Raw genomic sequence first — 14,654 nt, 5'->3', positions numbered from 1 at the left:
GCTTTCAGTGATATACGGTGACACCCAAACCCTCTGAGAATTCGTTGGGTGATTTGTGTTACATCCCATCGGGGAGTGTATCTTCATACGCCTATAAATATGGGTAGAACTACAGATAGAACTGAGCCCGGACGACAGAAACAGCTTTCACCATTCGGCTGCCTTGTTCCACGTCCACGGAGCCATCATTCGCAATCATGCAGCCAAGATAGATGAAGTTAGTAGCAGCTTCAACGTGGGCTCCACCAACAGAAATAAATTCCAGTGGAACAACTAGGACTGGCGGCTCGACTGTCACTATTTTTTTGGGGGGGCCATTTTACATCAAGCCCAACTTTTTCAGCTTCTTCCAGCAGGACATTCAGAGCATTTATAAGCTGTTGCAAGGAGTCAGTAACACGATGCTGGGACGGCAACACACCTTTGTCAGACAACACTTTCGATGGTAAATGACGCACTCCGCTTCACATTCACTTGGATGCAGCCCTCGGTTTCTTCGTACAGATTTTCAAGGAGTAGACAAAATTTGGCTGGGAGTACGAGAAATCAGACTATAAGTCATAGATATTTACAGTTCACCGAATCGAAGGCAGTCTTAAAGTCCACAAAGACTACAAGCTTCTCTACGGAATTCTTTGGTCTTTTCCACCAAATACCACATTGTAAATTCTATTCAACTGTAGACTTTTCTGGCATAAGCCCAGCCTGTTGGATTCACCTCTTCCTTCGAAGAAAATTCCTGGTCGAGCAGTCATTCTAAAGAGCTTTCCGGGAATTAAAAAAAGAGTAATCCCTCTGTAGTTTGAGCATATGCACTTGCTTACCTTCCTTTTTCATGGAGGTAAGATGATACCCGCACGCCAGTCCCTCAGAAACCTTTCTGTGTGCTATATTAGCCTATAGAGAAGAGTATTACCGACCCCGCGTTCTTGAGGAACTCTCCTGATATTCCAAACAATACTGTATCTTGATGATTCTTCAAACGCTTTGTTGCTGGCTGAATTTTTATATATTTAGAATCAACAGAAAAAGGCAATTCTTACAATATATTGAATTTTCATCAGAATCGCTGTTTTTAGGGTTGGTTGCTATAGGGCCAAGTCGCTTATTATTTTGAACTGTTTGAAACCTGATGCCCACGATTGCAAAAAACTGAATTGAAGGTCTTTGTCATTAAAATTCGAATTTCCGCTTTTTCCTGATGTTTCAAGACGTATTTACTTTACCAGATAAAAAAGAGATGCAGGCAAAGACCAAATAATAGATAGCAAAGGGCAATAGATATAAAACAGAGAAAAAAATACCTGATCTTTTTCAAGAAATAGAAGGGCTCCATCCATAAGCAAAGCTATTAATTCCTCATATTTCTGTTGCCCAAGATATCTAAAAAATAGATCACTTATTTTTTTTTTCAATGAATATCTAACAAACAATAGATGAGAACCATAGATTAAGATACAGGTTTAAACTGTTTCTAAGTCTCTAGAGCATTTTTTAAATAATAAATTTTCTGAAACGAAATTTTTTGAGATATTTAGATAAACAGATTATCAAGAAATAGAAGGGCTCCATCCATAACCAAAGCTATCAATTCATCATATTTTTATTGCCCAAGATACCTATAAAATAGATCACTTATTTTTTCAATGAAGATCTAACAAACAATAGATGAAAACCATAGATTAAGATACAAGTTTAAACTGTTTCTAAGTTTATCGAGCATTTTTAAATAATAAATTTTCTTACAGAAATTCCCTGAGACATTTATATAAACAGATTTTCTCCAAACAAATAGGCAAGAAATACAAAAACCAGGGGTGAAAACGGTAAGTCAAGATATGAAAAATATGTATTTAAACAAACAGTTTTTTCTGCTGCCAGAGAGACCGTTTTTGTTGTTATTAGTGTTTAAAAACATATAACTAACACTGAAATAACAGATTTATCATAATGGCAATTATTTCTTGCAAAAGACTGTTTTTCGGTAGCTTAGAAATGATTTAACTGATAAAATACTCAAGACAAATTTTAAGCTTTGAGAGCTTCATTTTGATTAATGACACATAAATTTTACTGATCTCCAAACCGTAAAATCTAATATTTTGTGAAATCACCATAAGCCCTTCTATTGGAAAAGTTTGAGCAGCTTGATCCATTGCTCTATTCATTATCCGTTTTTTTTAGTTATACTTCTTCATATATTAGCAAACACTTAAAAAGAAGAACAAGAAGAAAAATTGTCTTGTCCATCTCAGTTGTCGAGTTTCTACAGTCTACACCACATATTAAGGTTGGTATTGATATTACCTCAAAACTCACAAGCTATCATTTTCCGTCAAAATTCCGGTTGACCACCTTCTGACCAAAGCAATGAACTCAAATTTGTCAACTCGATACAAGAGTACTTATAATAAAAAAAACCCAACAGAACATCAAAAATTTCAGGAATTAGTTGCACTATAAATCTCTGTTGAAATGCAGAGAAATAAGCAGAGGACTGAACAGTTGCGGAAGCAAAGTCCATAACCCCTGACATAAGGAGTTGATCACATAGCAAAAAAAAACTAATTTCACACAATTACATGAGATAACGTTCTAGAGTAATGAGCCTGCTAAAATAGTTTTCAAAGAGTAAATAATAAATAAAAAAAGCTATTTGGAATATGATATATAAAACAAATATGCAACTAGATCTACGTTGCAAAGGCAACGTGAGGTGTTGTGGCAACCTTTGTTCAGCTTCATCGAGTAAAGTGTTGTGAGAGCAACACTTTGGTTTTGTTTCCTCGCTGCGATTAAACGCTGAAGTTGTTAATCTGTAGAAGTTCTTAATATAAATACTAGGTACACCAACTCGCGAAAGTTGCAAACCCCTCACCGCTAAAGATGATTGTAGCCTAACAGCCAATTATTACTTACAACTCCCCTATATGTCTTACCGCTGGAACCAAATTTGTCTTACCATTAAATACACAAGAAGCAATAATAGGTACACCAATTAGCACAAGTTACAAGCCCCTCATTGCAGAAGATGTAAATGAGCTAACAGTCGACTGTTCCTTAAGGCTGTGATTAAGTCAACTTGAAAACTTCGAGCTTCATAATTGAAGTTAGGATAGCCTTCTGTCTCTCAATTCTCTAAAGACCGTTGATTGTCAAAAACCCCTCAAATAGCACTTATTCATTGGCGGAAATAGCAGGATAATTATACCAGCTTGTCAATTTGGTCTCTAGGGGGATATGAAACGATTCTTTCTGGAAAAAAACTTGTAAAAATTTCAGGTAGCCGAAAATATTCTAGGGACTGTTCGAAAACAGGAAAATATATAAAAAAATGGTTGAAACCATCTTACAGGTTATTGTCTTCTACTCATGGTAGTACCGATTTTGTTCTAAAAGCAATATCCTTCACAGAGTACACTTGTGGAAAAGAGCAAGACACTTTCTAAGTTTTGTAAGCAATTAAAGGAAATAGAGCAAAATCCCAGCAAACATTTTGTAGCATCTTCAAGAAGCTACGGCCTGATATTAAAAGCGGTATCTTCCGCCAATGAATAGGCCTACTTGAGTACTTTTTACATATAATTTTTCAATTTTAACATGAGATTTTTGAGCTCCATCCCTTCACTTAATCACCGCTTAAGATTCCCCTATATCTCTTTCAATTGGTTTCGGCCTATTTTTGGTTTCAGTGTGTAGGTCTACCTTACTATTGAAGTTGTCAACCCCTTTAAACTTTCAAACTGGTATATCTCATGAAGGAATTTTTCTACCAAAAAATGAATGACATACACTCTGATCAGCCCATATTGCCGTCGAAAAAAAAGCTATAGAGCTATAGATTGCCGTCGAAAAAAAATCTATCTGTCTTAGTTCAAAAGTTGACTTTTTGCCGTATGCCAAGTTTCCATTTACGTAGTCACCACTTAGGAGCAAAGGATAAGCACTAATTTCTTTAGCAACGAGAGAATTTTAAAGTTTAAGTTTACCGCAATCCCAAGTGCAAAAAACCGAAAGATACATTCAGTTGAAATCACGAACAGAAATGGGTAGAAATAATAGATGGCAGTACTTTCGGTCCCAACTTTTTTATTTCTGTATTTTTTTTCTATTTATCACTCAAAGAAGATATATTGGCTGTGGGGCCAGGTAACTGCCGCATATATTTAACACTTATAGATTTTAGTCCATTTTCAATTTGAAACTGGTGCCTGCCTGCTTGCCTGCTAGAACGGAGCTTTCCACTCGAAAGCAGAAACATGGTTTGATGAAACAAAAGATTCGCTGCATAACTTAAGATAGTTCTCTGTCACATAGGCTATAAAACTCCAAACCACTTCACACATGATAGGCTCTTGCTCAAGGACAGGCAAAAACCATCCTTTTTGGCCCGAAGCAAGAGCTCTACAAAGCTTCCCAAAATGCAAAGTCATATTCATCAATCCGGCCAAGGTCCACACTTACCGTAAAAACTGCAAAGGTTAGACCCTTACCACTTTCTAGGAATAAACTGAAATCGGGGTGCTAGAAAAAAAAACAAAAAAAAAAACGACAAAACCAAAGTGTTGCTCTCTCAACACAATTTCATAACAATAAGTCCTTGTCAAAATTAACAAAATCCCAGCCATTGCTCTCTTGTTAAGTTGATCAGAAAATATTAGCCTACTTCAAATTAAAGCATTTGATGAAATGTATACCCTTCCCTTGTAGAAATTTTGTAGCCTAATTTGACGACAGATACATATCAAAAGATCAAGAGGATTGTTTAGCAGCCACGATCTCACAACAAAACAGGGAAGATACAAAAGAAAGTGGTCAAGGGAAATCTTCCAAAGCTCACACCATCCTTTCCAGCAGAGAAAAGTTATTTCTCTCGAGTTTGGAAATGCCATAGCTGATATATCGCTCAATAGTCCCAAGCAATGGCACCAGAAGATCATATCTTACTATATCTTGTTCAATATGTCAGTAATTCAACAACAAATACCCACTATTCAAAATACTGAAAATTGCCTTTATAAAGTATTACACCAAGAATGATAAAAAGCAAAAAGATACCCCCATGCAAGCCCAAGAGACTCTGGACTTACTATCTCAAGAGCTTAGGGCGAAACAAGATCTTAGATGCAACTCAAAACCGTGACAGAAAATCGAAAGCACTATACTCATCAATGTTGTATTCGAACTTATCCAATTAATACTCATATTTCTTGTCTTTAACATTGCAACATTTGTCATAAATTGGACAGCGAACAGTCAACGTGGGAAGTATTCAATCCAGGAGGATACTACATTCAGCCATGTCTGCTATATTTTCCTATTTGAATAGAAGTTGCAACTGTAACAACAGAGATTATTTAATGCGACAAAATGGAAAGTCGATGAGCTAATCACCGAGGGAGGCTTCAGAAAGACTTCATTAGTCAACCACTATTCTACATAATTGCGTACAATTTTTTAAGTACACACCATCTGAATGACCTTTGGTAAACAGAAAGGAGCATACCATCAAGATTTGTTAAACAGAACAGAATACATCCTGTAGTAATCAAATAAAAATCAGGGTCTTCTTTCTCAAGTTCTTTGATAAGCAAATTAAATACACCATTAGCTGGTTTACTAGTCAAGAAACAAAAAATAAATGCAAAAGTAAAACTAAAGCATAGCTTCTAGATAGTTAGTCTTCTATGCCAATATAAAATTACATTTTAAGTAGCACTTTTAACTTTTAGGGTATATCAGTTGTCAACACAGGGAACCTTCCCCTCTAAAATTTTTCATTGGAGTCGAAACTTGGAACCAAAAATATCTAACTTCTACTTGCTTATGACCTCCTGGAGTTAGTTTCTATTTTTTTTTTATTGATAAATTCAAATAAATGTAAAGGAAATATTTACAATAGTGAACTACTCCCAATCCCAGAGACGGGAGGGGGGGGCTATTAATCCTTCTGTCAGCCTCTTCACCGAGGTCCACTTCAGTTTGTGCAACGAAATGCTAAAGGAACAGGAAGTCAATTTTCAAACACAGTAAAGGTAATACATAGTAGCGAAAAGTCCTATATTCTCCATTGAAAATTTTTGACACAGATCACGTTGACAAAGAAATGTTTGTCATGTTTGAAGAAACATTTCGCTACTGTATTATACTGTGATTTTCCAATATGTATATTACATAATTTGTATTGTTTTAGAAGACTTCTCTTTCTTTTATTTTATTGAAAAAGAATTATGGGTGTGAACTGGAAAAATTCAGTATCTATGTGTGGAGTAATTTTCTCTCTTTAATTAAATTTCACAAGAGCCAGTTTACTCCGAAAGATTATTAATACAAAAACTACAAACAAGACAAAGCTAAAAATAAAGAGAAAAACTGAGTAAAGAACTCAAATTGCAATGACATATAACATCAATAAGTCTAATTAATTATATATCTAGAAATGACAAACCTAAAATAGAGAGTCCTATACATTTGATGAGCTTCATAGAATTGGCCAGCTTCAAGTGATGCTTTCAATTTCTCTAACACTCTATTAGTTCCCCCAGTTCTGTTGTTCTGTTGACTTTCCATTTTGATTCTGAAAAAATACATTTTTTAATGTGATACGATATTAAAAAGAAAATACAAAGAATTTGACAACAAGCAACTGACAACACTGCTAAATTTGACAACACTGACACAATTTTAAATTAGTGGTGTCAGAGGACTTCCAAAGCTATGTGTTTCTAACCCAGAGCAAGTGAGCTTTTAAATGAGAACTTTCGAATTTTCATAGCAAAGGTACATGCTTGAAATAAGCATGTATTCCAACAAACTTTTTCCTATGATTAACAATTTACCCTTGAAATATACAACTACCCACTATCAAAAATTTGCAAGCTTCTATACAGTTTCAAAACTATATAAGATAAAAGTGAAGCAATCAAACATTACGAAAACCTAGAGTCTAATTAAACCTTGAAGTCTTTGTTTGGAGTGTATCACCTTATTTTTAGACTTATTGAGTCTAAAACTTACAGAGAACTTTAAATAATTAAGTGACCATAGCTATTATGATGTTTATTTTTAATATACTTCACAACACAACAGACCTAGACTTCAGATATTTACCTATAATATAGCTATATGACAACTACATTTACACTGGTGACTAGAAAGTAATAATGTTAGCCTAATTAATTGATAATAGACTTTGATGCTTGTTCAGATTTATAGTTTCTTGAACTGCAATCTCAAAGATTATAAGTAAAATCTGTGGTGGTAGTTATGACTTTCATTATTGATTAATTTCCCAACTAATCATTAGTTTCCTTTCTACTTCCTTAGTGCATGACCTTTGTGATCATTTTGATAACAATTTTGAAATTTGCAATCATTTTATAAACTGATTGAGAGAGTACTCTTAATTGAATTTTTCCTATCTGCAAAACTGTTACAAAATTTTCTAGTGACCCCAGTGAGAGTGAGAATCCCAACTCTTCAATAAATATTGAAACATCTCTGAAGGCCATAGCCCCTACTTCTCAAGATTCACTCTTGGGTGTAAGCCAACAAGTACCTATAATTGGCAATTTTAGTGACAATTGTTGTCCAAATGAAGACAGGGTAATTTTGCCTGAAAGCAGTTTGTAGATTTACTCTATGACCATCCAAATGCTTTCCTAATTACAGAAGGGATTTCTTATATTAATGTGAACTATAACCTACTTTTTCCATCTTTCTGCATTTGCAAACAATGGCTGACTTTTACAGCACAGCTACATTGGTGATTACAAAAATTGGTTTGAAAATTTACTGGAAATTCTACAAAGGGAAAGGCTGGAATAAGACATGGAAAGGCTGCAGCAATTCCTACAACAAGACATTATGAAAGTGGTTACTTATCTTAACCAGAAAAATCTTAAATGACCCATATTTATATCTTGGCCATCCAGAGCCCTCCTTTATTGATTCCAGAGTATGATTGGATCAACTTGCTAGTAAATATGGTATAAAGCTAGAGAAGTCTTTTCTAGCTTTCTTTTCTCAAGAAAAGAAAGCATTACTTCTCTTAAAAGGATTGAAATACAATACTCACAGTTGAAGTAACCAGTCAACTTGGGCACCCCTCCCCTTGAATTGCTTCTCATTAGCTTTCTCCTCCCCCTGCAGATTTTGATATAGAAGAAATTATTACTGTCACTAATCCATCAGCCTCATTAGGTGATTCATTTATCAGGTAAAAAAAGTTAGACAAGTATGGCTTGGGCTGTATCAAATAAATAAGAAGGACTTGATCTTTATTACTCTACTGACTGAATTTGGAAAAATGTTTTTCTCTGATCTAGAGGGTTCTTTTCCTGATTGTATTATTTTTAAAAGAAAGCCTAAGTTTTACAGAATAATATGCAGCATCAGTATTGAATTTGAAAATGAAGCTCAAGCAGCCACTTTGCCTGGGATTCTGGAGTTTAGATACTTAGAAATTCAAGAACAGTGCAAGTCTCATTTGAGTCTGAAGCATTACTGAAATACTATATTGTCCTGGGAATTAAATTTGATTGTGAGTTTTTCAGAGTTGTTACAGAGAAAGTGATTTCATGATGATAATTTGCATGTCAAAGTTTCTCTCACACAGAAAAGAACTTCTTTACGAATCTAGCTGGTCTGCTATGAAAAAGCTTTTAAGTCAGTTACTAAATGCCTACAGATTATCATAATGATTTAATTTTTAAATTTTTTATGTCCACTTTCCATAGATTTAGTAACTTTACTGTCCTTACAGATTTAAATTTAAGCATTTTACAGTAGTCCAGTAAGAATACAGTTTTGACCTGGCATTTGAGCCTGGCATTTTTTACAAATATTTTTGGTACCAAAATATTCAGAAAAGTTCACTTATTAACATATCCAAAATTGGCCTAAACCAGTGGTACAGAAATACCTTTTTTTCAGGAAAAAGAGGGAAAGTCATGAATTTAAAATTCCATAATATTTTCTAGATTGAAAGGTCATTTCCTATCAATTCAAATCCGGGGGGACCAAAACAGTTAGCACCATATTTCCATCCTAAGCCAAGGTTAGAGGGGGATGAAAATATGAATTTTAATTTTTGTAGCATTTTGTAGTCTGAAAGATTATTTTCTATTATTTCTAGCCTGGGTAGACCAAAAATGACGTTAAAACTAAAAAATTCAATCATTTAATAAACCACTACCATCCTAGGCAAGGTCAGAAGGGATAAAAATGCCATTTGTGGAATTATAATAATATAACAGATAAATAAAAAATATATAATTGGAAGGCTGTTTCCTGTTATTTCAAGCCTGGGGAGACTGAGAATGACATCATTATTGGAAAATTTCATTAATCAGTACCCCATTTCCACCCAAAGCAAGGTCAACAAAGAATACAAAATTAAAGTCTTCATTTGTGAAGTATTTGGTGGATTGAAAGGAATTTTCTAATAATTAAAGTCTGAGAAGACTGAAAATGACATAAGAATTGAAAAACTAACCTAAACTATTTAGTTTAAGCTTACTTTCTTCATCTCTCTCCCTGAGCTGAAAATTCAAGAGCAACTACAAAATATGTAGTTTAACTGCAGATCCTCTTACATCCCTAATTGAAAAACAGAATATATTTAGAGGTCTACTTGATCTGAACTATGATTTTTACATAGTATTGTATTTTGTATGTGTATTTTATCTGTTCTGATTTAGTTAAGTAGGCAAGTATAATATTAACCTGCAATATTACAAAAATGAATATATATATATATATATATATATATATATATATATATATATATATATATATATATATATACATATATATCCTGCAAGGACATCAAACAAAAGCACTACATAAACAAAAACAATATCACTATGTCCACTATATCCCCATCACTATATCAAGAGGTAAACAATCAAGAGGATCACTGGTGCTTATGTTCAAAACAAGAAATAATCTTTCAGCAGTTATACTATCTAGGTAGATACAACAAAAATTTACAATATTCAAAATAATGTCTCCATAACTAAAAACGTCTTTACACTACATTAGAGGCTGAAAACCAGAAAGAAACAAAATTGTTGGGGAGCAAAAACTGAAGTCAAATTCACACAAACCTCAACAATTATCCCTTCCTTAATTTGGTAGGATTTCATCATATAAGATACATTGTAAAACACTAGCAACCAGAATCATGTACCCAAAAAAGTTTGTCATTTCATTGTTGAAACACACTTGAGTAGCATTATAACCACATCTAAAGGAAATATTAAAACAAAGAAAGTTGCATTTAGAAGCATTTACAGAAAGTTCAACATTGCCCATAGCATCAGTCAGAATGCAAAGATTATTCGCAAGGCCTACCTAGTATAGATAACTAACAGTAGATCATCAATATATGTTGGCTAATATGACTAACACTAGCATTTTTAAAAACACCATAGGACACAACATTTGCAGAAAACCAACAAGCACATTTTCAAAAATACATGGATACAGCACATCAGCTTGCCTGACTCCCTTCTTAACTGTGATTGGCTCAGATATATCAGACATCCATTGCAAATGGACAATAAATTACAATTTCAATACTGGAGAATCTTTACAACAAAAAAAAATTTCAATACTGGAGAATCTTTACAACAAAAAAATTAACACCTGCTCAAACTAGGAAACGAAGTACCTGAAGATGTGCTACATTGTTAAATGCACTTAAAATATCCATCACAGAAAAATAAAGCAGCCTCTTTTGCATTTACGCCAAAACCAACAGCTGGTCATGTATATAATGGGCTAGAGGACAAACAAAACCCACTCTAAACCCCATTTGATCATCAGAAAATCTCCCTAAGTCTGAATTTCAGGCAAGATAGCATACTCAAAAAGCTTGCTCATGAAACGTGATACTGTAGCTGGTTGATACCTGGAACACTGACCTGAATTTTTTCCCTTTTTCAAAACCTATGTTATGATTTCCTTAAAGAAAACTATCTGGAACTAATGACTGAGAATAAGAATGGATCTGGAGCAAGAGCTGAATGTGTGTTAACATTAATGGACACTTAATGGCAATGAGATTGTAACCCAGACTATCCATATCAGGAGCACTTAGCTTCTTAACCATCTTCAAAGAAACTGGGGCCAGCAGAATTAAAATTTGTGTATACCTCGTCCTTCTGATCAATCTAGAATAGGATAAAATTTAGCCATGTCTTTTTTTGCCTTTGAACCCCCCCCCCTCTCTCCTCAGAAGCTGGTTTTAGAGATTATCTTTTAGTCAGATACTTTGGAATAAACAAATTTTAAAATTAGATGTTTTCTTGCTGTGTCAGTAAGTACATGCACCATCAGAAATCACCATCAGATAATGGTAGATATCACCATCAGATAATGACAATATTTATTTATTTTAATTTAAACAGAAAAACAGCAGAGTAAGCCATAAACTGTATTGCATTTCATTATTTTTTTTCTTCCACTTTTAATTATTATTTGGTTTATTAACTGTTATATAAAAATGGTAAATAAATCTCATTCATTTGTTTGAATAGGCTAGGGTGTAGGGATAACTGAAGCCTACATTCAAATGATGAAAAAATGTTTTTTCAAGATCATAGTCAGTCAGTCCTGACAAGTCTAGTCCTAACTATCAGCCAGTCCGAATAATCTAAACCCATGTACATCATATCCAAGATTAGAAGTCTCCTGTCTATGTTTAGAAAAGATAACCCTTAGTCAAGATATCTGTTCAAGGTTAGGTGCTGCCTAAGTTCTCAGGTTCTTAGCCTAATATGAGAATTTCCCAAACATTGCACCACTATTTTAATGGCTTAATTATAGGATTGGTACTTATGTATTATACTACCAATACTCAATTTTCTACTGTGTAAAACTCAAGTATGAACCAGTTTTATCAGTCTGTATTAAGAAACAATTAGCTTACAATCAGCAGATAACAAGTGGCAGGTGACAGAATGTATGTATGTATATATTTATTTCCCATTAAAAGAAACAGATGGAGTATAAGATAAAAAAGCAAAAAACACACTACAAAAGAATACACAAACACAAGAAAAATAAAGAACAAATGGATATTTAACTACAAAAAACAAAACCTATTGGAATTAGACCTATTACAAACCTATTACCTATTAGAATACATTGGAATTATATAATTTGTGACATATTTGTTTCTAAAGTGTTATATTTTCATTGTGTTTGGCATTTTTCATTGGGATTAACCTAAATTCACTTCTTGTGTATTGGCAGTGTAATATATAAGCACCATAGGACTGATTATAGAAATTAGACTTTAAGAAATGCTGAAATAAGACACAGGCAAAGAATTTTTTAAACTAATACTTTGACTCTTGATTTGTAAATTTATGTTTAGCTTTAGGAAAAGACACTAAAAATGGTTAAAATTCCATTGAACTACAACAAATTGTATTTTCAGAAACAAAAGCAATGAAAAAGCATTGTAAACCCAAACTTAAGATAAATCAAGTTTATCACAATTTAGGAAACCTATACACTTAGGCCTCTTTATATAGGCCATATGCTTGGCTACCTAACTTAAATACTAACTCATATCATTCCTGAAAGCACTTTTCTCTACTTTACTCCCCCCCCCCTAATGTGCTAATATGCAGCCAAAATTAAATATTTTTCTATCTAGACTATATGCTAGACTGCCTAACTTAAATACTAGATAATATTATTTCAGAGCACATTGCTCTATTTACCCCCCCCCCTAATGTGCTAATATGTAGCCAAAATTAAATATTTAGTATGTATTTGTTGTATGCAGTGCTGCAACAAGTACTCCAAATTTTTACTTAAGTATCAAGTATTCTTGCAAATGCAAGTGGAAATGTCCTACATGTTCTGTGTTAACATCTGTTGGTTTTTTATAATATTTTGTAAGCTTGTGATCTCTATACACAAATTTAATTAAAAATGACCTTACAAAATATTATAAAAAAACAATAGATATTAAAACAGAACCTGTCACAAATAGACCTACAAGATAAGCTGCAAAAAAAGCTTGGCTGGCATTAAAAATGTGTTTTTAAATCATTTTCTTTCTTTTCAATGAATTGCCTTGTTTCATAACAATTTATTTATCAGTCCTGGTTGAACTTCACTGAGGTAAGGATGCTGGGACTGTTTTGAAAAACTGTTCATTTAGTTTTATTGATTTTATCCTCTTGTAAGTTGTTTTTGGTAAAATTCTAGCTAATTGACTTCTTGCTATCTCAGAAAGGGTTTAGGTTAGGAAAATGAAACTTTCAGGGATGGGTCTACAGGCTAAAGTATGTCCCTGGAAGGTATTTTTAAAGTACCCACCTCCACTCCTTCTCCCTCTAGAGGGCCCTGAAATTTGCCTACATGACAGGTCTATACCTATTGAAATTTTGCAAAACAACATTTTACCTTAATTTTCAGTTACTAGTTGCTTTTTCTTTGCCTTTAGTTCTGAAAATACAATTCCTGTTATTTGAGTAGAATTTTGAGCCATATCATTGTTTTTTCCAAAATTTAGGAAATGTATTTGCATATCTTTAAAACCTTATAAAATGGAATTTAGCAAAGTTATGAAGTTGAAAACAATTTTGTGTACTTCAATTAAGCAGAAGATCTATTTTGCAAGGTTTCACTTTTATAACACATATTTTTAAAGGTAATCAAAGATCAGGGCCCTCTAGAGGGAGAAGGAGTGGAGGTAGTTACTTCAAAATACCTTCCTGTGACATACTTTAGTCTGTAGTTTCATCCCTGAAAGTTTCATTTTCCTAACCCAAACCCTTTTTGAGATAGCAAGAAGTCAATTAACTAGAATTTTACCTTGTTTTTTCTTACTTGTATTGCTGAAGACAGCCCTTGGACATAGGGCCAAAATATTTGTTCTAATTTGTTTCCCACTGTCTTGAAAAATTCCCTATTGTTCTTCTTGTTTTTGGTGTTTGTGATGGAAAGGCAGTGTGGTCTTTTGTTGTTATTTATGTATTAGCATATCTTTAAAACCTTATAAATTAGGATTGAGCAAAGTTGTGAAGCTTAAAATAATTTTGAGGTACTTCATTCAAGCAGAATACTCTAGTTCTTCTGAATCGGAAAACATAAATTTGGAAAAAACAGGAGCGCCAGCTCTTTTTAAAATAAAACCTGAAGCGAAATTACAGAAACGTTTTTAGCAGAGACTTGGAAACATGTAAGTGGCCATTCACCTAGGGTTTAGTGGTAGTCGTGCTTAGGCTCCAAGCTTTTCTTTTTACACCCAGCGTTCTTTATAGAATATGATTCTATGAGACCGACCAAGTATGGCTTATGAATTCAGTGCAGAAATTGAAAGTTAAAAAATATGAATGAGGAGGCTCAAGACTCAGCTTTTTTGTACAGATTTTTGCCTAAATTGAGACTATATATGTTTATGACAAGCTAAGTCCTTAAAGTCCTTAACGAATTCAAAATCAGGGGTCATCTTTCAGCTAAAGGTGTGACTGTGTTAAAACAAACTAAAGTTGGGTGGTACAATGCATTTCATTAATCCATTCATGGATTGTAGCATAAAAGTCTAAAATAGAGCTTTTTTGAACTTTTTATTGTAGTATCCTAGTTTTTGTCACCAAACTATGTTTTCATAATTTAAGCGTACACAT

The 14,654-nt window shown here is 33.6% G+C and overlaps 1 protein-coding gene across 3 annotated transcripts in view; it reads right to left on the bottom strand.

The window, feature by feature from the left end:
* Positions 1-14,153, bottom strand: part of LOC136040092 (Golgi to ER traffic protein 4 homolog) — a 49,835-nt gene extending 35,682 nt beyond the window's left edge. Inside the window, exons 1-3 of one of the 3 annotated variants that reach the window (XM_065724179.1) lie at positions 14,073-14,153; positions 6,449-6,577; positions 1,305-1,383 (exon numbers count right to left, since the gene is read on the bottom strand). In XM_065724179.1, the coding sequence (XP_065580251.1) occupies positions 1,305-1,383; positions 6,449-6,577; positions 14,073-14,077 (213 nt within the window). In that variant the 5' untranslated portion in view covers positions 14,078-14,153. Of the gene's footprint in view, positions 1-1,304; positions 1,384-6,448; positions 6,578-13,854; positions 13,899-14,019 lie in introns of those variants that run through there. The other 2 variants (XM_065724180.1, XM_065724178.1) reach the window with 2 other exon arrangements.
* Positions 14,154-14,654: the final 501 nt, after the last annotated feature.

Source organism: Artemia franciscana, chromosome 20 (assembly GCF_032884065.1).
Source record: "Artemia franciscana chromosome 20, ASM3288406v1, whole genome shotgun sequence".
Taxonomy (NCBI): domain Eukaryota; kingdom Metazoa; phylum Arthropoda; class Branchiopoda; order Anostraca; family Artemiidae; genus Artemia; species Artemia franciscana.
The sequence above is the reverse complement of the archived record's forward strand: the minus strand, read 5'-3'. Positions and strand labels throughout refer to the sequence as shown.